This window comes from Nicotiana sylvestris, chromosome 11 (genome assembly GCF_000393655.2).
Source record: "Nicotiana sylvestris chromosome 11, ASM39365v2, whole genome shotgun sequence".
Lineage (NCBI taxonomy): Eukaryota > Viridiplantae > Streptophyta > Magnoliopsida > Solanales > Solanaceae > Nicotiana > Nicotiana sylvestris.
In genome coordinates this window covers 4,596,281-4,620,618 of record NC_091067.1, presented here as the reverse complement: position 1 = coordinate 4,620,618, position 24,338 = coordinate 4,596,281, and the positions used below count along the sequence as shown (strand labels likewise).

The following is a 24,338-nucleotide window of genomic DNA, read 5'->3' as shown; positions in this document are numbered from 1 at the left end:
TGAATGTTGTTATTTTCTGCTCCTCCACAATCTCTACCTATCATTCAATCAACTCATCCTTTTGTTTTTCCATGGGGTCCTTCAATACGTGCCCACTCCTCAAAGATACCACATTTATTGTCTCTTTTGGATTTCTTTCAATAGCAATAGAGAGGGTTCCTGGAACCCTCTCAGACAGTAGATTGGAAAGTTGCCCTACTTGTGTTTCCAAATTTTGAATGTATGTGCCTTGTTCTCGGATAGTTGTGCCATGAGTTTCAAGCCTCTCATCTGTCTTAATAATAAAGGCCTTCATTAGATCTTCCATGCTAGACAGATTAGACTATGGAGGTTGATATTGCTGCCTCTATTGATTGAGAAGACTTGGAGCTCTCTGTCCCTGGGATCTGGTGTTATTTTGTTGCCATGCATTTGCACTACCACTTGGTGAACTCCAAGAAAAACTTAGGCGCCTCTGCCCCATGGAGTTAAAAATATTACCACTTCGGCAGTTGCCTCTGTCAAAGCTCCCCCACAACATTTATTACTTCATCTATAGTCGAGGCCTGACACTCATGTATTGGATGACCCATTCCACAAAAATCACAAACCGATGATGACTGGATTTGGACCTTGGCTAAGGTTAACTTTCTTATCTCTATGACCATGGTGTCTAGCTGGGCTTGCACTAATGTGTTAGAGTCTATCTGGTGAACACCAACTGATTTTCTTCTATCATTACTCTCAGCAGGCCATTGGTTAGCATCTTTAGAGAGCTCATCAAGAATTTCAACAATCTCAACAGGAGTCTTCTTCATCAAAGAACCTCCAACTACAGTTCTTAGAGTTCGTCGTGAGGAATATGTCGGTCCATCCCAAAAGTCCTAGAGTTGCATCCACAATTCGATTCCATTATGCTGACACTTTCTCACTTTCTCCTGGAATATTTCCCAAGCTTCGAAGACCTTTTCAGTGTCCTTCTGGCAGAATTTGTGGATTTCCTTTCTGAATTTCATTGTTTTTGCAGCTGAGAAGTATTTGTCAAGAAAGTTTTTAGTCATATCTTCACATGTCCAGATCGACCCAGTTGGTAAGCTTCGAAGTCAGTGTTTTGCGTCATCCTTTAGTAAAAAGGGGAATGCCCTCAAATAGACTGCATCTTTTGACACTTCATTATGCTGAAAGGTGTTCATGATTTCCTCAAAATCCATTAACTGAGTGTTAGGATTTTCATTCACCTTCCCTCTAAAGACAAATGTTCTGGATGGTTTAAATCAAGCCTTGCTTCAACTCGAAATTATTCGTTACTATGGGTGGAGGTCTAACACTTAATAGTCCCTAATTGTAGACTGGTCTAGTGTGGTCGCCTAGTGATCTCCTAGACCTAGGTGCTGCATTATCGAACTTATCTTCAACCATGGGATGATTTAAATTGAATCTTCGACCCCCATCATCTTCGATAGTCTCTACAGAAACTCTAAAGGCTGCTATAACTATTATTCGAGTAGCTTATTCTCTCTGTTGTGCTCCATCTCTTGCAGCTAAGTCTACTCTATCAATCTCTTTGTTTGCCATTTTATCTTGAGTCGAATTGTGACCTAAGAAATTTTCATGACTCATCTTTCTTTTCTCAACTATCGCATGTGTTTTTCTAACTCCGGTTCGCAAGGTATTACTTTCTTTGAAGAAGCTCGAGTCATACACCAGAGAAGATAGACATGTATCCTGCACACGGAAGAGAAAAACTGTGAAGAATAAAATAAAATTGGCTTCTGAACTAGCACCAAAAACTGTTTTGAACAGTATCGATTGCCGATCTCTGGCAACATTACCAAAACTTAACGAGCACAAAACATAACACAAAATTGAGGCTCGCTAACCAAAGATAGTATATAGTATAATTATTGTCTCCACAGGGATTGGATTTAAATAATGTTCAAGTAATTTCTAGCTTAACGCTATTCATGATAATTAACCTTTGGTTGGGATGATTAATAATTAAAATTAACTATGAAACTAAAACAATTAACAATGCATCACAAAACGACAAGAGTTGAGCACACCGAAATAATCAATGGGAGAAATAAGGGTCGTGATAGGATATGTACAAGATAGTTATTTGGGATCTAACTCTAATTCATGTTCTAATGATTCTCATGAATTCACTCGATGATTAGTTCAAACGTGTATCCAAGACTCCTCTCTCGATTAAATCTTAACTCTACGAGGTGAACTAATATAAGTATTGCAAAAATATGCAAGCATACGTTAATGGATTAGTCATCAGGAAAACGTCTCTCGAATATTCTCCTAAATTGATTTAATCAACAATTCAATAAGCTCTTTCGATTACTTAAAAGAATCAATGAATTAAACCAAACAAAATATGTAAAGATAATCACCAAATTATTCCTCTTTTGATTAAATAACCTAATGAATAAAGTTGCAAGTAATTCAAAGCTCCATAAACTAATTCAAGCAAAGAACTAGAGTTAAAATCCACTAATATCAATCAAACCACCATATCCGTCAAACCTTAAGGGAAACTACTCCATATTCATGGAGAAAATTACAAATAAAGTTGAATAATAAGAAAACATGAATTCAATCCAAAATCGGGTGTTGAGTTGAGGAAAAAATGATGAATCCTTGTGCTTTGAGTCTTTAATTGTAAGGCCCCATGAAATTTCTACTCAACAATTGAGAAAAACACCAGCTCAGATTTCATTATTGTCATTATTGATCCATTCCAATGAGCACCGTCGGGCTTTGATGAAGATCTTGAACGAGGCTCACGTTCCTGACAAAATCTCAGTAAACCACTTGGAAAAGATAGCTAACAAGTTATTTGAGGTAAATAGAGTCACTTTTTCTGATGATGAGTTGCCCATAGAGGGTACCGAGCATAATAGAGCCCTCTATCTGACGGTGAAATGCGAAGATTCTGTGGTTACTCGGGTACTGGTTGATAACGGGTCTAGCGCGAACATTTATCCTTTCTCCACATTGAACAAGTTGAAGGTGGATGATGAAAGAATTTACAAGAACAGTATTTGCGTTCGGGGATTCGATGGTGGAGGGAAAGATTCAGTTGGGGACATAGTGCTCGGGCTTACAATAGGTCCAGTTGAATTTACTATAGAATTCCAGGTACTCGATGTGGCTGTTTCTTATAATCTGTTGTTGGGACGACCTTGGATTCATGCTGGAAAAGCGGTCCCGTCTACTCTGCATCAAATTGTCAAGTTTGAATGGGATCGACAGGAAATTGTCGTACACGGCGAGGATAATTTGTGTGTGCCCAATGATGCCATTGTTCCGCTCATAGAGTTTGAAGACGACAAGGAGCCATGGGTTTATCAGGTTTTCGACACAGTATCGGTAGAGAAAATTCCAGAAGGAAAGTGCGTTCCAACTCCAAATGTAACTACTGCATCAGTTATGGTAGCCATTGAAATGTTGAAAAATGGTTTTGTACCAGGCAAAGGTTTGGGTGCATCTCTGCAAGGTATTTTGCAGCTAGTTTCTCTTCCAAAGAATCTGGATACTTTTGGTCTGGGGTTCAAGCCTACGGTTGCATATGTGAGACGAGTCCGCAAAATGAAACAGAAAGCATGGGCATTGCCAAAGCCCATCCCGCGTCTGTCTAGATCATTCGGCAGGCCGGGTATTAGAAAGCAATTGTTGTCAAAGGTTCCTGGATCATTGATTAGTGCTGATGGAGACTTGGAAAAGGGGTTCGAAAGGTTATTCATCGAGGTTAACATGGTTGAGGCTGGGGAAGGGTCCAGCAAGGCAGATGTGTAATTCGTGGGACCACGTGCAAAAGTCAACAACTGGGAAGCCACTCCTCTTCCTACCCAGAGGGAGTCTTGGTAGTGGGTTTTGATTTTATTTTAGTTGTCTGGATTATTCCAGGGTCTATAATTCAGATATTATGTTCCATCCAGTTGGATGTGTTAAAACCCTGTTATCTTTAAATTCAATGAAATGCAATTGTTCCTTTTCCTTCATTTCTTCTAATTTTATTTTTGTTTTCTTCTTTTGTACAGTTCTTTTTATGATGATATCAATGACATGACATGCATGAGGAATCTTCGCCCCAGTTTTAAAAACCAATCTAACTCTGAAATAATAATACAAGAAATTGAGTGTGATGACGAGTTGAAATTTGATAATGATGAGGCATATGAAGAAATTAGTAAGGAACTAAGTCATTTTGAGGAAAAGCCCAAACCTAATTTGAACGATACAGAAGCAGATAGTCTAGGGGACCAAGATAATGTCCATAAAACTAAAATAAGTGTCCATCTGGAACCTCAACTCAGGGAGGAGATAATTAAACCACTGTTCGAATACAAAGATGTTTTTGCATGGTCCTATGACGACATGTCGGGTCTAAGCACTTATTTAGTGGTTCACAAGTTGCACACTGACCCGGCATTCCCTCCTATCAAACAGAAGCTGAGAAAGTTCAAAACGGATATGAGTGTAAAGATCAAAGAAGAGGTCACCAAGCAGTTCGATGCCAAAGTCATTCGGGTCACCCAGTATCCTACCTGGTTAGCCAATGTTGTGCCTGTGCCGAAGAAGGATGGCAAGACCAGGGTGTGTGTTGACTATCGGGATCTCAATAAGGCGAGTCCAAAAGACAATTTCCCGTTGCCAAACATCCATATGTTGATTGATAATTGTGCCAAACATGAGATTGATTCTTTTGTGGATTGTTACGCGGGTTATCATCATATCTTAATGGACGAGGAAGATGCAGAAAAGACGGCATTCATCACGCCGTGGGGAACGTACTGCTATAGGGTCATGCCATTTGGTTTGAAGAATGCTAGGGCAACCTACATGAGGGCAATGACAACAATATTCCATGATATGATACACCAGGAAATCGAGGTGTACGTGGATGATGTGATCGTGAAGTCTAGAAAGCAGTCTGACCATGTCAGGGATCTGAGGAAGTTCTTCCAAAGGCTTCACAGGTACAATCTCAAGCTTAATCTTACAAAGTGTGCTTTTGGGATGCCGTCTGGAAAGTTGTTGGGGTTCGTAGTCAGCCGCCGAGGCATTGAATTGGATCCATCGAAAGTCAAGGCCATCCAGGAATTGCCACCCCCGAGGAACAAGATCGAGGTGATGAGTTTGTTGGGGAGATTGAATTATATCAGCAGGTTCATCGCTCAGCTCACGACAATTTGTGAGCCTATCTTCAAACAGTTAAAAAAAGACGTTGCGGTCAAGTGGACAGATGAATGTCAGGAGGCGTTTGATAAGATAAAGGGGTATTTGTCAAATCCACCCGTGTTGGTCCCGCCAGAACCAGGGCGACCTCTGATTCTATATTTGATGGTTTTGAACAATTCATTCGGCTGTGTATTGGGTCAACATGATATCACTGGCAGGAAGGAGCAGGCCATCTATTACCTCAGCAAGAAATTCACTTCGTATGAGGTTAAGTATACTCATCTTGAGAGGACATGTTGTGCCCTAACTTGGGTGGCATAGAAGCTGAAACATTATTTGTCATCTTATACTACCTACCTCATATCTCGTTTGGATCCATTAAAGTATATCTTTCAGAAGCCTATGCCCACAGGGAGGCTTGCAAAGTGGCAGATCCTGCTCACAGAGTTTGACATTGTCTACGTGACTCAAACTGCAATGAAAGCACAGGCCTTGGCGGACCATTTGGCCGAGAATCCGGTGGATGAAGATTATGAACCTTTGAAAACTTATTTCCCCGATGAAGAGGTGATGCACATTGATAAGTCGGAACAAGTCGAGAAGCCGGGATGGAAACTTTTCTTTGATGGGGCTGCAAACATGAAGGGCGTGGGGATAGGAGCGGTACTTATTTCTGAAACAGGGCAGCACTACCCTGTTATGGCTCAACTTCATTTTTACTGTACTAACATGGCTGAGTACGAGGCATGTATTCTGGGTTTGAGGTTAGCTGTGGATATAGGTGTCCAGGAAGTCTTGGTCTTGGGTGACTCAAAACTTCTGGTGCACCAGATTCAGGGAGAATGGGAAATACGGGATTTGAAACTCATACCATACATACAATGTTTGCATGATCTTTGTCAACGATTTCAGTCAATAGAGTACAGGCATATCCCAAGAATACATAATGAAGTCGCCGATGCTTTGGCTACTCTGGCGTCAATGTTACATCATCCAGATAAGGCTTATGTGGACCCTTTGCAGATCCATGTATGTGATCAGCATGCTTACTGAATATGGTAGAAGAAGAACTTGATGGGTAGCCATGGTTCCACGATATCAAAGAATATATCAAGATGGGGGTATATCCGATACAGGCCACTGGTGATCAGAAAAGAACTATTCGACGATTGGCAAGTGGATTTTTCTTCAGTGGAGGGGTATTGTACAAAAGGATGCCAGATCTGGGATTGCTAAGACGCATAGATGCTAGACAGGACACAACTATCATGACTGAGGTACACTCTGGGGTTTGTGGACCGCATATGAGTGGGTACATTCTGCCAAAGAAGACTCTCCGAGCAGGTTATTATTGGCTCACCATGGAGCGAGAATGCATCAGTTTTGTGCGCAAGTGTCATCAGTGCCAGGTGCACGGAGATTTAATTCATTCCCCACCATCTGAATTGCACACAATGTCAGCACCATGGCCTTTCATTGCTTGGGGCATGGATGTCACTGGGCCCATCGAGCCAGCAGCATCAAACGGACACAGGTTTATTCTAGTGGTCATCGATTATTTCACCAAGTGGGTAGAGGCTAAAACATTCAAGTCTGTAACCAAGAAGGCGGTGGTTGATTTTGTGCATTCAAATATCATCTGTCGGTTTGGGATTCTGAAGGTAATCATCACGGACAATGGCGCTAATCTCAACAGTCATTTGATGATGGAGACATGTCAGCAGTTTAAGATTATACATCGCAATTCCACCCCATATCGCCCCAAGGCGAATGGAGCAGTCGAGGCAGCCAACAAGAATATAAAGAAGATACTTCGAAAAATGGTGGAAGGTTCTAGGCAGTGGCATAAAAAGCTTTTGTTTGCATTGCTGGGTTATCGTACTATTGTCCGTACTTCAGTAGGGCCACTCCTTATTTGTTGGTGTATGGCACGGATGCAGTAATACTTGCAGAAATTGAAATCATATCCCTTCGGATTGTCGCTAAGGCAGAAATTGATGACGTTGAATGGATCAAAACCCGCTTGGAGCAATTAAGCCTGATTGATGAAAAGATATTGACAGCAGTGTGTCACGGCCAATTGTACCAACAGAGAATGGCAAGAGCATATAACAAGAAGGTACGTCCACAGAAGTTCGAAGTGGGTCAGTTAGTATTGAGACGTATCTTGCCTCATCAGGCTGAAGCAAAAGGAAAGTTCGCCCCAAACTGGTAGGAGCCGTTTGTCGTAACTAGAGTGTTGTCCAATGGCACGTATATTTGACAGATGTAGAAGGGAAATGTGTAGAAATGACTATCAATTCCGATGCAGTCAAGAGATACTATGTATGATTTTTTTGTTTGATTGTACTTGTTTGTATTTGGCATATTTTGAAGATTGAAATGATGAAGGAGTTTTGTTTTGTTATCTAAATACTTTATCCCTCGTCATCCCCTTTGAGCCTTATTTATTTTTCTTTCATACCCCCTATCGGAATCAATAGCAATATCAGAAACACAAGCGTGAAAGATAAGAAAAGGAAGAAAAGGGAAAAAAGAAAAGGAAAGAGAAAGAAAATAATGAAGAAAAAGAAGAAAAGAGAAAAGAAGGAGAAAAACAGTAAAAGAAAAAGAGAGAAAAGCAAAAGAGAACGAAAAATCACAACAACAAAGTAATTTCTATGACATGAACTACGTTCGACCTGATTCCTTTTAAGGATACGTAGGCAGCCTCGCGGTTTGGTCCCGTCAAAATAAAAATACAAAAGTCCCCAAGCAAGAAACTGGGGCAGAAGTTGTGGTTGTTGTAAGAAATCTGATTCCGAAAGTTGTAATTTTGAACCTATTTGAATTGTTTTGAGCCTTTTATACCCTTTCTTTCTAACCCTATCAAAAAGCCCACATTATGGTCCAAAGAAAGACCTTCTGATCAGTCTTTGAGAAATGCCAAGTCGAGCAAGTAAAGGTAATTCATGTCAGAGGCAACACTCTGGTTCAAGCAGGAAAATAAAAATGAGAGAGTCTTATTGGTAAAAAACCTCGCGGGCACCATGAGGCGGCGAGAGCTGAGAGAAAATAAAAATGAGAGAGTCTTATTGGTGAAAACCCTCGCGGGAACCATGAGGCGACGAGAGCTGAGAGAAATCAAATAATGAGAGAGTCTTATTGGTGAAAACCCTTACGAGCACCGTGAGGCGAAAGTGAGCTGAGAGATGAACGAATGAAAGAGGTTTGCTAGTGAAAACCTTTCAAGGCACCGCAGGATGAACAAGGTCAAGGTTTGGGTAAAGTAATCATGTCATGGAAATTCTGAGGCAATGAAGTACGGCGACTGAAAGTTGATTGGTTGGACAGATTGGGCCGATTAATCCGAAATGTATGTCATGATCCTCGGTACCAGCTGTTCCACTCAGATAAGTTTCTTTTTCTTTTTCCCCTTTGTAGCAGTCATCTGGTTTTGGATTCTTCTAATCCTTAACCCGGCAAAGTCATTGCATTTCATTTTCTTTTGTATTTATTTGTCTAAGATGTTTCAATGTCAGTCTTGTTCAAAGCAAGTGAAAAAGAAATTCAAAGCTCACTATCAACTTCCAAAATTGCAAAGCATAGCGTGGTCAGAGTTTACTAAGGATTACATGATGTGAGAGGGGGGTACAAGGAATCACCGGAAGTTTCATCGGTGGAATGATTTGGTAATGTCATGGGAGATGCAAAGGTGCGGATGAAGGGGTCAGAGGTGTGAAACAACAGCATGGGCATAGGACACTCGGTTCATCAAAGGTCATGGGGTTTGAAAGTTAGTCAGAAAGTCAAAGCGGTTCAGGGTCAGTTCGGGGAAGCCAGTCAGAACAAAATAATGCGGCGAAAAGATCTTCAGCAAGAATGTCATTAGCTAACCTCCATTTTAAACTGACAAAATTTTCTTTGATTGAAACAGGGGCAGGAAATTTCGGTTGTTTCGGAGAAACCCCCCGTGGAGAAAGGCAGGCACCAAACAGGTTTGATTTTTGATTTTCAGGACCCTCCTGAATAATGGGACCTAGTTTTAAAGATTTCCATTGGATCACAAGACGTAGCAATAAAATTCTGTCATAAGGTAGTATAATTCATTCATAAAAGTGTCATTTTTAGGACAAGACTTGATTTTGATTTTCAAGACCTTCCCGGATAATAGGATGTAGTTTAAAACCCTCTTAGAAAACAGGACTTAGCGGAAGTAATACCTTTAGAAGATACAGCTTAGATCTATAATTGTCAGTTGTCAGGACATCCCTGGATAATAGGACTTAGCTTTCAAATTCTTAGTAACAGTTGGTAGAATGATTCAGTTTAACACTCACACACGTGCCCAGCTACCAAACTGGGTAGAAAATTTTCTTTGTTTTATCTGTTTTGCTGAAGTCAGGAGCCCGCCTGGAGAGCAGGAAATACATTTCAAGTTGAAGTCAGGAGCCTGCCTGGAGAGCAGGGAATACATTCAAGCGTAGCAGTCAGGAGCCCGCCTGGAGAACAAGGGAGTACAATTTAAGTTTTAGCTTTCAAATTCTTTGTTTTGTCTATTTTTGAAGTCAGGAGCCCGCCTGGAGAGCAGGGAATACATTTCAAGTTGAAGTCAGGAGCCCACCTGGAGAGCAAGGAATACTTTCAAGTTGAAGTTAGGAGCCCACCTGGAGAGCAGGGAATACTTTCAAGCGCAGCAGTCAGGAGCCCACTTGGAGAACAAGGGAGTACAATTCAAGTTTTAGCTTTCAAATTCTTTGTTTTATCTATGCGGAAGTCAGGAGCCCGCCTGGAGAGCAGGGAATACTTTCAAATGCAGCAGTCAGGAGCCCACCTAGAGAGCAGGGAATACTTTCAAATGCAGCAGTCAAGCGCCCGCTTGGAGAGCAGGGAGTACTTTCAAGTTGAAGTCAGGAGCCCGCCTGGAAAGCAGGGAATACTTTCAAGTTTAGCAGTCAGGAGCCCGCCTGGAGAACAAGGGAGTACAATTCAAGTTTTGGTTTTCAAAATTCTTATTGATATTCGGTAGTGTGATTCGTTTTACACTAACACATGGGCCCACATACCCAAACTGAGGCAGAAAATTTTCTTTGTTTTTGTCTATTTGGCTGAAGTTAGGAGCCCGCCTGGATAGCATGGGAATACATTCACGTTTTGAAGTTAGGAGCCCACCTGGATAGCATGGGAATACATTCAAGTCCAGTGATCAGGAGCCCACCTGGAGAGCATGGGAATACATATCAAGTTCAGCAGTCAGGCATCCACTTGGAGAAAGGGAAGCATCTCAGTTTACAATTCAAGGCGGCAACAAAGGAATTTTACCAAGAGAATACAAGACAACAAGGAAACAAGAAACACAAGAGCAAGTTTGAAGATCTAGATAGGATTTTGTAAAGCATAGATCAGAGTCTAGTCTAGCTTCTTTTATTTTTTGACATGGTGTAATAAGGGATTCAGTAAGCAGTAACAGCAACAGCAGCAACAGTGAAATCATAGCTTCATGTAGTCCCAGCTACCAAAAATTCCCGAACTATACTGACCTAATTCCTTTTTAGCCAAGGATATGTAGGCAACCTCAAAAGCATGGTGCGGTCAAATCTTTCAAAAATGCTTCCCACGGAATATTCGAACGGGCAAAAATCGCTCGTATCCGCTCACTTTATCTTTGCACGAAAACTCTTCGTGTTTCCGAGCAAAGAGGGGAAGCTGTGAGCACGTGATTTTTGCCCTATATGAATTACTCCCATAAATTCAAAATAAAATAATTTCTTTTCATCATTTGCAATTTTTATGGATTTTGTGGCATTTTCTGTTAATTATTTGCATTTGTCGGTGCATTTCATTTTGTTTAATTAATGAAAAATACAAAAATATGCTGCATTTGCATTTAGGATTTAATTTGTTGCATTTTTGAATTAATCAGTAATTCAGTGTTTTATAAAAATGAAAAAAATCACAAAATAATTCATTGTTGCACTTTAATTTTAATTTTTCGAATTCTGTTAGTTTTTTTTAATTTGGTATTTAATTAGTGGTGGTAATTATTGTTTAGAATTAATTAATTCAATTTGATAAGATAATTTGATTAGGAATTAATTTAGGTTTTAATTTTTAATTTTAATTTAATTTAAAAGAAATTAAAAGGAAAAAAAAAAAAAAAAAAAACAAAGGATCAGATCAGATTTTTCGGGCCGAAATTTGATTTCCCAGCCCAAACCGAATTCCCCTCCAATACTCGTTTAACCCAGGCCCCGAACCCGGTCCATCTCCACACTAAACCAAACGACCCTGTTTCGATGAGCTTGAATCTCAGCCGTCGATCTTCTTTGGATCCAATTGTTGGGAACCGTGGGTCTTGATGGTATATAAGTGTCTGAACGGACCCCTCCCCTCTCAGACCCCCCCTCCTCTTCGTCTCTCACCATCTCAGAGACCCTCTTTTAGCCCCGCCCTAAACCACCGCCTGCCGCCCGTCGGAAATCGCCCACGATAGCGGCTGGCATCCAAACCCTACCAAATTTACACCCCTAACTCCTCTCCACCTCCCCATTCCAAAACCTCAAACCGTTTCTCTCAAATCCCAGCTCTGTTTCTCGAATCTTCAATCGAAAATCATACTAAAACTTGATTTCTCCCAAATCACTCCGAATTAACACCCTGTGACCCCCAAGACTCCTTCGTTCCAAATTTCCACTCCGTTTTCTTTGAATTCCCCCGGAACTTCTTGAATTTTAGATCGAAAAGCGAACCCTAAAATCCAAAAGTCATTTTCTATGGAATTTGGTAGCATGCATGGTCATAGGGTGGTGTTTCGTCGAGTTTTGAAGCTTGGACTCATCAAGACTGATGTTGCTCAGTATGTTCTTAACAAAGAACGACTGGTCGACGTTAGTTTTATTGGGTCCTTTGTTTCCGTCTGGTGTCGAGGTTGATTTGGTAAGTTCTTTTTCCCTTTTGTGTTTTCTTTCTCTCATTGTCTTATTATCATCCTCTTCCCCTTTCTTTAGTTTAGTTGTCTTATAGTAATGTGGCTGAAAGTTTAATTCACCTTATGAGTTCACCCTACATTTTCAGCCTTCTAGGTTAATTTAATTAGGTTTATTTGACAGCTTCATTCAGTTCCGCATGTTAGTTTAGGTCTTAGTCTTGTGAAGTCGTTTAGTTGTCAGCCTGGTTCAACCCATTTTGCTGTTTGGGCTCTGAATCTGTTTCAAAATTCATTCCAAGGGATTTGGTTTAGGGTATTGGGTCAGAATTGAGCCCAAATATTGATTTAAATATCGGGTCAATCTGACCCATATGGGTTCCTAGAGTAAATAATCAGGGTTCGAAGGGTAGTCTAGGGAATTGGCCTAAGGAATCTTGAGTGTAACTGAATAGGAAGCTTCTAGTGGGGGTTTCTAAGAGAATTTCAGATTTTAGGTGTTTGAACTTGGAGAGCAAGTCAAAAAATGAGGGTTCAATGGGCAAAAAATAAAGTTAAGGGAAGGAATAGGAATGAAAACCGAAACCTGGGGTCTGCCCTAGTAACTTGCCTATAAAGGCATTCTTACTTGCCTTAGAAGGGAAGGATTGGAAGAGCTAAAAAATACAGAAAAATTCTAGACGGCTAAAACTTCAGAAAAATATTGTTTCATTGAGTTCTTCTGCTAATTTCTGCAATTTTCCTGGTGATGCAACAAGTCCTGACTAGCTGACCTTAGAAATGAATTAAAATCAGCTTGGTTGAAGTTTTCCTGGTCCATTGTTTGGATTGAACTGGTTTCTGATCGTTTACTTCAATTTCTGGGTTTGAAATTTGATTTTGGAGTTGCTGGTTGGTTCTGTTGATTTGTTTTTGCTGCTGACCCTTGCTCTTATTACTGCTCGTTGCTGATCTTCTTACCCCTCTTTTCTCTTAGGTACATTTTCTTAAGCTTTACTTGATGTAAGTACTATAATGAAGATGGAAATAAAATCTAAAAGCATGGCAATCAACTTGGCGTTACTTCATTTGTGTTTTTTTCATGTTATTGTTGTACTTTGGTCATTTGAAGTGTCACGAATTCTGATACTGTTATTTGATGAGATTGATTCATGTAGTTGTAATTATATTGGGACTATGGAACTTTTGTATGAGAAGATTCAGTCGTATTAAATGAACCCTCGACTTGTATGGCTTTAAGTGATTTAGATCTGCCATTATATCCGAATGTTAGCATTTAAAGGGAAGTTAATATACAACATGTTCTGGTAATAAGCGTGATTATGTATTTAGTGTTCTTTTATAGCGACTTTACAATTCCTAATGTGTAAATGGGCATCGTATGAGTGTGGTTAGGCCTGACAGATGGTTTGAATTAGTTATTATTGTAATGTTAATTAATACTTTCAAAAACAAAAAAAGGGAAAGCTAATTTTGATAAATTGGATTCTCCAGCTGTTAAGTGTCAATTCTCAGAAGTTGTTGATATCTCTTTCCATGTGGTTCTGAAGATTAAAGTTGCATGTTATTTAGTTCTCCAGAATTTAAAGTTACATGTTATTTAGTTATAGAGGCGTGGTCCTGTTTTGTGTTCCAAAATCAGTGGCATTAACGTTTGGATCTTTCATGATTAAATCAGTGTAATTCAGGGTGTCTCATGGACTCGATCCTGAGACTTTATTACTCAACTGCAGGGCCCCTAACTTGGGCTCAATTATGAAGCCCAATCCTAAAGTCCCTTTTGAACGAAGTCTGGGACTATCAGTCCTTTGGCCTGGCTCAAGCCTTTTTGGCGTGATTGGATTAGCTGTATCATGCAGCCCAGTTTAAACAGAATATTGGACTACATTTAGTGTTAGTTGAGCCCATTAATTAGGTTGGAGGTGAACTATCCCCATAACATAAACAATTGTGGTCCTCCGGATGAGTTGAGTTAATCCTTTTAATTTAAGAATTGAGGTGTGCTATTTAGTTGATCTTCTATGGCCCTCCCAAATACTAATTAGACACTAGTGATGAATATTCGTAGAAAAGCCTTTAGGGCCGTTTAAAGTACAATTGTGATTGTGTACTCGTTCGCGTGACATGATTACAATTCTAAAAACCAATGCGGAGTATGCGTTCGCGCAACTTCAAACAAACCTTCTTAATAATTAAATGGGTTTTCGTAGGCTTTTAATTAAATTAGCTCATATAGTCCAAGGTGTGCCATCTACCATTTAATCATACAAAATGACAAATGTTCGTAATTTGCTTTAAGCATGCGAACTCTGGCCAAACTTTTCTTTTTTACAATAATAAAGCGTTATTAATTGTGGACACGTACGCATGACATGATTTTTGACGCGCCAAAACAAATGGGTACACATACGCGTGACTCGTTTCAAGATAATTTTCTTAATTAAAAAGCGGTAAAAGGTAAATGCACATAGGTTCTAAAATCAGTAATTAAATAATTTTAGTAAGCCAAGTATGATCAAGGCGATCATGCTAGAACCACGGAACTCGGGAGTGCCTAGCACCTTCTCTCGGGTTAACATAATTTCTAATTCGGATTTCTGGTTCGCGGATTGTTAAACAGAGTCAATCTTTCCTCGATTCAGGATTCAATCGGTGACTTGGGACACCATAAATTATCCCAAGTGGCGACTCTGAATTTTAATACAGTAATCCCAAGTGGGGTTGTAGTAAAAAGGAAGTGTGACAGCCCTAAAACACATAAAAAGAAGAAACGGTCATGACGAGGCAATGACTAATATTCCTTAGGTCATTTTTGATGAGCCAGCAAAATTTTAGGTGATCCGCGCACTGGGCCACTCCGATAGCAGTGGCTATAGCAAATGAAAATTTGGAAATCAAACAGAATTCCAGTTTTATGGCCCTAAAACGCCAAAAAAGAAGGAACGGGTATGGCAAGGAAATGAGTGCCCGAGCCCACGCTGGTGGTGTGGGCTATAACACACAAAAATCTGAAAATCCGGAGAAATTCTTGTTTCATGGCCCTAAAACGCCAAAAAATATGGAACACTCATGGCGAGACGATGACTAACATTCCTTAGGTCGTTACTGATGGGCGACAAAATTATAGGCAATTCGGGTCCCAGTGCGCGGGCTCGGGCGTGTACCGTGGGCTATAGCACATGAAAATCTAGGAATCAAGCAAATTCTAGTTTTAGGCACTAAACGCCAAAAAGAAGAAACGATCATGGCAAGGCGATGACTAATGTTCCTTAGGTCTTTTTTTATAGGCCGAAGTTTTTTTAGGCAATTCGCGTCTGGGTGCCCAGGCCCATGCAGGTGACGTGAGCTATAATACATAAAATTAGAAAATCGGGCGAAATTTTAGTTTTATGGTCCTGAAACGCCAAAAAATGAGGAACAGTCATGGCGAGGTGATGACTAATGTTCCTTAGGTCGTTTTTGAACGGCCAACAAAATTTTAAGCAATTTGGGTCCTAGCACCCAGACCCATACAGATGGCATGGGTAGTATATGAAAATCTAGGAATCGGACATAATTTCAATTTTATGGTCCTAAAACACCAAAAAGGAGGAACGATCATGTCAAGTTTTTGATAGTCTTTCTCTTTGATAGAATTGATCCTTAATGGGATTGTCCATGACTTATCATTAGATTGAAGAAGTGACCGGGGTATTTTAGACAAATGGAAAATGGGTACCATCATTATAATAAGATAACTTATCTCATAAAAAATATTACTTTCAATTATAAGACCTCGGGCTATTGGTTATTTTAATAAATAAAAAAGACATACCACATCAAAATTGAGTTCCAAATTCCAAGGACATACCTTAGGTTATTGGTTATTATACAATAACAACAAACCAGTATAATATCACTAGTGGGTGTAGTATGTACACAGACCTTACCCCTATCCTGAGGTAGAGAGGCTGTTTCTGATAGACCCTCGACATCCCTCCCTCCAAGAATTCCTCACCTTACTCTTGGGGTGACTCGAACTCACAACTTTTTGGTTGGAAGTGAAGGGTGTTCACCCCTATTGGTTATTTTAATAAATAAAAAAGACATACCACATCAAAATTGAGTTCCAAAATTCAAACAAATAATTCTTTTGGATTTTGGTTATGAAGAGTCATTGCTTATTCTTTTCTATTAAATCGTGCATGTTTTCCTAAACTGTTGGCTTGTCTAAAGACCTTCACTACTAACATACCTAAGATTCTTCTTATCCTTATTATTGAGCTGAGTTTAGCAGTTTTCTTATGAAAATCTATATTTAATATTTTTTTATAAAAATTTATATTTAATATTTTCCCGCACAATACGCGAGTATGAATACTTGTATGTTTTATTTTTGGTCAAAATGAAAAAAAATTATTTCAACCAAGTATAATATTTACAAGCACACCTGCTCATTAGACTATAGAGACAGGATCCTCCAAAAATAAACTATGAAACCTCTTCTGAACTATTTGTTTTCTGTACTCATTTCTATAGCTACTCACCTTCTAGGAAGGGTATCAGCTATAGAAACATAAGACTAAAATCGTTTAGCTTGGTATCCTATCAATCTATCTAATTCCTTCTGCCAATTGGAATATATTTGTCCTACAATGTATAATTGCAAGGCTATATCTTTCAATATTCCTGTGTGAGGCTTCTGTACTTGTTTGAATCTTCTACTGTTCCTTTCCATCAAAATATGATAAATTGTGGCTGCAAAGAGAAAAACATAGATGAGAGCTTTGGGATGTTTACTCCTTGTAATGTTTGCCAGCTCTGTAACTTCTTCCTTACATGACTTCACTTGTCTCTGCTTTCCTGTCCATTGTAGTAGCTTCTTCCAAATGCTCTTGGAATAGTGGCACTCAAAGAATAGGTGATTGAATGTCTCTTCTGAGCTGGTTGAGTATATAGCACACTCACTTTGTACTTGAATCCCCCATTTTCTAATTTTATCCACTGTTGCCAGTTTTTGCTGAAGGTCCATCCACTAGGTGAATTGATGTTTTGGAATCAAACCTTTATTTAGGATCAAATTTTTCCAAGTGACTTTAGGATATTGAGGTAGACTGTCCATGTAGGCTTTCTTTATGTTGAATTTGCTCTGCGTTGCATACTTCTATAACTTGTTCATATTAGGATCTACCCATTGTTTAGCCTCAAATATCTTTCTAACCACCCAACTTGTTTGCCTTGGTGTTTTCATGTCTTTAGGTCCTTTTCCTTTATGTATTGGTGTTGGATCCACTAGACCCAAAGAGTGTCTTTTTTCTAAGATATTGCCCATAATAGTTTCAAAATTGCTGCTTTATTCCATAAAGTGAAGTGAGGATATTTAGCCCACCAGTTGATCTTGGTTGACAAACTGGTTCCCAAGCAATTGATGTTCTGTTCACATTCTCCTTTGATCCATGCGGAGGAAATTCCTATAGAATATTGTGACTAACTTAAGCACCTTTCTTTTGGAAGCAAAAATATTTGGGCCCAGTAGGTTTGTATCTCGAACAGTACACTCTTTATCAGTTGAAGTCTTCCTGTGTATGATAGGAACTTTGAGGACCAGCATCTCACCCTTGCCACAATTTTTTCCACTAAAGGCATACATTGGTTAATAGTCAATTTTATGACAGACAAAGGAACTCCTAGGTATTTGAAAGGCAAGCTTCCAAGAGAGAAATGGAGTTCATCTAGTATGTGTTGTCTGAACTCAGTAGTGACACCAGCAATATACAAGGAGCTCTTCTCCATATTAGCTTTAAGTCCAGAAACAGGAAGTGATCAAAGGATGTCATTAGAAGCTGTATTGAGATCTTGTCTACTCTACAACACAGTAGTTGGTCATCAGCAAATCATATGTAAGTGATGTGTTGCTTAGAGCATTTAGGATGGTAATTAAAGTCTGGGTTACTCTGTAGTTGTTTCAATGATCTAATTAGGTACTTCATCACAAGTACAAAGAGATATGGTGACATAGGATCCCCCTGTCTTAGGCCCTTCTTTAATAGGAATCTAGTTGTTATACCACCATTGATCAATAGAGAGTAACTTACTATGGTTACACACTCCATTATCAGAATCACCATCTTGTGAGGAATCCCTAGTTCAATCAGTAGTTATTTTAGGAAACTCCATTCAACTGAGTCATAAGCTTTCCTAATATCAACCTTTATGATGCATCTTGGAGAGACTGTTTTTCTTGTATATCCCTTCACCAATTCATAAGCCAATATGACATTGTCTAAAATATTCCTCTCTTCTATGAATGCAGATTGAGCTGGTCCTACAAGATAATTCACAACAGCTTTTATTCTCTTTGTTATGATCCTAGCAATGATCTTGTATTGAGCAACATGCAATTGGCATGAATGATAGGTGTTCCACCTTAGGAATCAGTGTGATAGTGGTGCAATTTATTTCTTTGAGAATCCTGCTTGTTTCAAAGAACTGATGAATAGCTTCTGCCACTTCCTTCCGTATACTTGCCCAGAATGTCTTATAGAAGTCAGCTGGATAGCCATCCAATCTTGGAGCTTTATCATCTGGTAACTCCATTACTACCTGCGTAACTTCTTCTTGTGTCACTGGTCTCAACATTGACTGTTGTTGTGCTAGGGTCAATGTAGGACCATCCCTAGCAATGTTGATATCTAGTCCAGGAAGTGTCTGGGCTGATTCCCCCAGTAACTTCTTGAAAACGTTGATGCACTCATGCTGAATCTGTTCTGGCTCAGTTATTCTATCATTATGTTCATTGTAAATGCAAGACACTCTATTTCTTGCTTGTCTAGCTTTCAGATATGCATAAAAGTATTTGGAATTTGAGTCACCTTGTGTAATCCAAGTAGCTCTTGATTTTTGTCTAAGTACGTTCTCCTGAACTGCATCCTAGTTTTCAATCAACTTAAGAGTTAGCTTCTCCTCTTCAATAAGTGCTGGATTGAAATGATCATCATTGAGTGACCTTTGTATTGTATCCAACTTTTCCCTTAAATTTTCCAGCTTTTTTTCAATGGAAGAGTACTCTTTGTGAATGTTCTTAGTTTGGATTTCTAACATCGTCAACCTTCTGCATATCCTAAACATAGCAATCTCTTGAATTTGTTTTGTCCAAACTGTGTTGATTGCTTTTTTATATCCTTCATGCTGTAGAAGTACTGTTAGGAGTCTGAAAGGTCTTCTGACTTTTGGCATGTTCACTTATGTATTTAACATAATTGGAGAGTAATCAGAGACTCATGGTAGTAGATAAATAACTTCAATTCCTGCATACATCTGGAACCAATCTGGGTTGCCAATATCATCAATACAGGACTGTAAATCATGTCCTCTGCATCTCTCTTATTGCTCCAAGAGAATTGACATCCTCTTTTGGTTATTTGCGCTACTCCAATATCATCAATACAGTGTTGGAAGTCTACCAGTTCCTGTTCATGTACTGGTTCTCTATTAATTTTGTCTCCAACTGATATTATACTATTGAAATCCCCAAGTATGATCTATGGACCATTTTCTCTCTAAAGGAGCAAGTTAAGTGGGATCGCTAACGTATGCCAACAACCATGAACACCCATCAGCGACGATGTTCGATGATGAAGAGCCCCACAAAACAAATTGAGGAATTGACTAGTAGATTGGTTACACCATAATCGAGAATTGAACAACAATTAGGTCCTCGACAACTTATCAATTAGATGTCAGGGATGGGAAGTGTGCCGACAATCATGTAAGCGGCGGCAGTGAATGAATCTCTACCACCGGTGACAAGAGTTACCACAATTCCATCAGAATTACAAATGCAGCGCGTAAACTGACTTACTCAGCAGATCCAGCTAGATCTGTGGCAGAGATAGTCAAAGGAAATCGAATGAAGGAGCAAGGCATGCAATTGAAATTCTATCCGCCGGTGATTAAGAATGGAGTAAAGCTGGTTGAATTGAACTTAAAGGAAGTAGAGCAGCAATGTCAGCAATGAAAAAATGCCCTAATTGGATATGTAATTGGGGAAAACCCAACATTTAAAGAGATGCTCAAGTTTGTATATAGAGTATGGAACTCAGTGACTACGCCAAAGGTACTGTTACATGATGACATTTATTTCATCTTTAGATTTGATTCGATAGATGATAAAAAATTAATACTCCAAAATGGCCCTTATACAATCAATAACAGACCCCTGGTATGAACGAGTGGAACCCAAATTTTAGTTTTAAGAATGAATCTATGAGAGTGGTTCCTATATGGGTGATGTTTCCAGGATTACCAGTTCAGTTCTGGGCTGAGGAAAACTTAGGAAGATTAGAGAGTTATACTGGGAAACCACTATGTACTGATAAGCTTACAGCTCATGTTGACAGAGTTTCCTATGCTAGAGTCCTCATAGAGGTTGATATCACTCAACCTCTACCAGATGTTCTTCCTGTAATTATGGCAGAAGGGAAAATTTGGGAGCAAAATGTGGAGTACGAATGGAAGCCTACATTCTGCCAAAATTGTAACCTATTTGGACATATGACTGAGAAGTGTCCACAAAAACAGGCCCAACAGGCAATGAAAGAAACAGAACAAGAGAAAAAAGAAGGAGAAATGGGAATGGAAAACGAAGGCAGTAGAAGTAAAGGAGAAAGTTGAAGTAGCAAAAACTACCACAGATCCTCGAACTAACAAGACTGAGGTACGTCCAACTGCAAACTCAGAAGTGACTTCACCAGAAACTCAATACAACTGCAGTTATCCAACAAAGGGAAGCAAGTTGTAGTCCATCATGGCTCAAAGAAGAAAGATAGAAAACACATTGATGCACAAGAGATTGCTAGAAGAAATCAGTTTGCCCCTTTAAGGATTCTTGAGGAAAAAGAAAAAGAAAAACGTAGGATAGGAAGCTCTATTTAATCGAAGGGATGGCTAAAAGGCCAAACCCGGCTAAAAACAAAAAGAAGAGATCAAGGAGAGGGAGCTAGACGAGCACTTGCGTAATACCTGAACAAGATGGAATAGAGGACCAATTGGTAGACAAAGGAACCAAGACAAGCAAACTACTCTACCATAATTTTTAGTTCTTGGAATATAAGGGGGTTGAACAAGTCTCACAAGCAAAAAGAGTTTAAACTTTTTTGCTTACTATAGATATGATGGGTATCTTTGAAACCAAAGTAAAACAGTCAAAAGCTGAAATGATTCAGAAGAAGTTTGGCGCAGGATGAAAATTTGTAGATAACTACTCAGCAGCTCCAAAAGGAAGAATGCTTGTATGTTTAAATGGACGATATGGTTTCAGTCTACAAAATTGGCAGTTCACTGAGAAATTATTTAATTTTTATCATTAAAAAATAATTTCAAAATTTTTGCTTGTCAGGAATTCGTTGGTTATTTATCCACAGTGAATAAATTTCGGCCTGTTTCATTGACAAATAAATACTGCAAAAGTTGATCAGATCAGAGCACTCAAATGCATCGACTTTTGCAGTTATTTTAATGCCAAAAATAATTTTACATTATTAAAAGAATTGTCAGCTTCTACAATAAAATTTTTAAGCTCTTGTTAATTTTCTACTCTTGCTTTTTTAAGTTCTTGATATTTATTGAAAAAGGACCACAAAAGAAATGAGGTAAATGACGTCTTACTATACAATATTAAATATTTGATATATTGGAAAATTGAATAATTTGGAAAATGAATGATCCCCATATTGATTATGTATAAAAATATATTATGTAAATATACAAAATATATGTTTTGCCGAGTATTATTTTATATATATATTTTGCCAGTTCTTATCTTGGGAGCGGCTATACAGCATATTTTTTTCTCTATTAGAACAGATCGCTCAAAAATAATTACATGCATTATAAACTCGAAAATGTTATAATCAAATCATAATTCTCAAATTTTTGGCTTACATACCATTCGCAAAAATAATTAGAGAAACAGTGAACAAATCTACCCTGAATCAAACACAACCAAGGGAGTTTGAGAGTGAAGAAAATAACAAAAAACATAATATTTGGGAAACACAATATAATTTTGTAACTTTCAAAAAAGACAAAAATCCAGACACAATATTATCTTTCAAGATCACAATAGGTAAAAAATGAACCATTTCATGGAAAATTCGCACTCAATTTAGGGCCCCATTAAAATAAAAATAAAAAGCCTCTAAGAAAAGTAGCAAAAAAACAGAATAAATCACCCCTAAATTCACATGCATCTAAAAAAACAAAATGCCAAATTATCAATCCTAAAAAGAACAGAGAATAAATTGCAATACATTGATATGATTTGATGATAAATAGAGTACACTTTCATTGAACTTCCCTATGTACCCCATTCTCACATCCCACATTCCCACTCCCCTACTCCATCATATCTTCTTCTTTTTTTTCGAATAATTTTATTCAACTTTTATAATAAAGATAGTTGGTAAAGTTGACGTAACTAGTAAAGTTGAGGTAAAGTTATTGTCATGTGACCAGGTGGTCACAGGTTCAAGTCGTGAAAATAGCCTCTTGCAGAAATGTAAGGTAAGGTTGCGTATTAAAGACCCCTGTGGTCCGGCCCTTCCCCATATCTCGCGCATAGAGAGAGCTTAGTGCACCGGGCTACCTTTTATGCTCGATTTTTTCTCAAGTAAGGACGAGCGAGTGATAATTGGCCGAGGAGCCCTTGGGCCTAAGGGAATAGATCGTAGTTGGATACAAAGGGGCCGAAACGAATAGGGAGTGTACGAGACGCAATTTCTTTAATCTACTTGCTATCGATTTTAGGCAAAGGCGGGCCGATGTTGTAAAAAAAGGGATCGCCGCCACCCGGAAAGTTAGGCAAAATTTTCATGTATATATGTATATATTTTTAAAAGATAACAACAACAGGGTAATTCCATAAGTGGGGTCCGGGGAGAGTAGTATGTACGCAAACTTTAATCTTATCTTATAAAGATAGAAATTTTTAAAAAAAAATACAAATATATTAATAGTGGCACCATATATATAAAGTACATTTTGATAGAATCTAAAAATGCACCATCAACCTTCAAATTCTGACTTCGACTCTGATTTTAGGATTATTAATCTATAATAACTAATGTAAGAAAATCAATGACAACACATAAAGTCACTAAACTATTTGTTGTAATGAAAAATTAATCAATTTCGCTAAAGTATCACGAAAGTAACTGAACAATTTTTTATAGCTAAAAAATCACTCAACCTTACTTAATATCACATGGAATCACTAAACAATTAATTTACACTATTGTTACTATAATTCAATATGTCGTTTACCTACCATTTTTTTTTTTTCAATGGCATTGTTAACTAGTTACTGTTATTATTTTTTCATCTATTTTTTGTCTTTTACAATGCTGATATTGTTATAAATAGAATTCTATTTAAGGTGAATGTCTATATTCTAGATAGATTTTAGGGTTTATTACTTAGTGGCTAAGTTACCCTCTCCCTATAAATAGAGGGTTCTATTCCATTGTAAATCATCCCAAAATCAATAAGAATTCTCTCTCCCTACTTTTCTCTGAAATACTCTTCTTCTTCTTTTATTGTTTCATAACACGTTATCAGCACGAGACTCTAACCAATTGAGTAGAAGCTTTGGGATTGAGCATAATGATTGTCAATTGTTCTATGAACTTCATTCATGATTAAATTCTAGATTTAAGGTAAGTATTTTACTTTTCTCTTTCAAATTCTTGACATTCTATAATTTGATTTTAAATACAAGCAAAGACGATAAATTTTGATTGCAACTCTAATGAAGTTTGAAAGAAATTATAACCACCAAAAGTGGTAAAATTTCTATATCTTGTCATGATCAAATTCATGTATGATTGTGGGCAAAGAATTGAAAACCCGTCCAATTGAATTTGCTCCATTCTCATTCCCTTTAGAGAATGTGATAGCAGTATGTGATAAGTCTGAAAGAAGACAAAATTACTACTATGAATGTATCAATGGATGTGGACGTGATAATAGACGAAATTATAATCGTCATTATTGTGATATTGAGAATAATAAGGATTCTCAAAATAATCCTTCGCTCTGTGAAAGTAATATTTGTCATCGATTTGACATGAGATTTTATAAAGCACATATAGATGATTATGGTCCATTCATGATGTGAATGTGACAACATCTAATTTATGAATACATATTAATTCTTGGAAGAATATGAACGTGCTAGTGGTAGTGAATATACCACATTCACCTCTAGATGGAGGTTTGAGATAAA

At 38.3% G+C, this 24,338-nt stretch overlaps 1 protein-coding gene and 1 non-coding gene across 2 annotated transcripts; both read left to right on the top strand.

Annotated features, from left to right (window-relative positions):
* Positions 1-885: 885 nt before the first annotated feature.
* Positions 886-992, top strand: LOC138882475 (small nucleolar RNA R71). Its single transcript, XR_011404077.1, has one exon. It is a non-coding gene; the product is annotated as a small nucleolar RNA R71 (small nucleolar RNA).
* Positions 993-20,320: 19,328 nt separating this feature from the next.
* LOC138880677 (uncharacterized) lies at positions 20,321-20,728 on the top strand. The gene has a single exon (XM_070160851.1). It carries the CDS (start codon positions 20,321-20,323, stop codon positions 20,726-20,728), a length of 408 nt encoding a protein of 135 aa, XP_070016952.1.
* Positions 20,729-24,338: the final 3,610 nt, after the last annotated feature.

What these genes read in the sequence shown, in the direction of transcription:
- LOC138880677 (XM_070160851.1), top strand. Translation starts at nt 20,321, where the DNA reads ATGAGAGTGGTTCCTATATGGGTGATGTTTCCAGGATTACCAGTTCAG.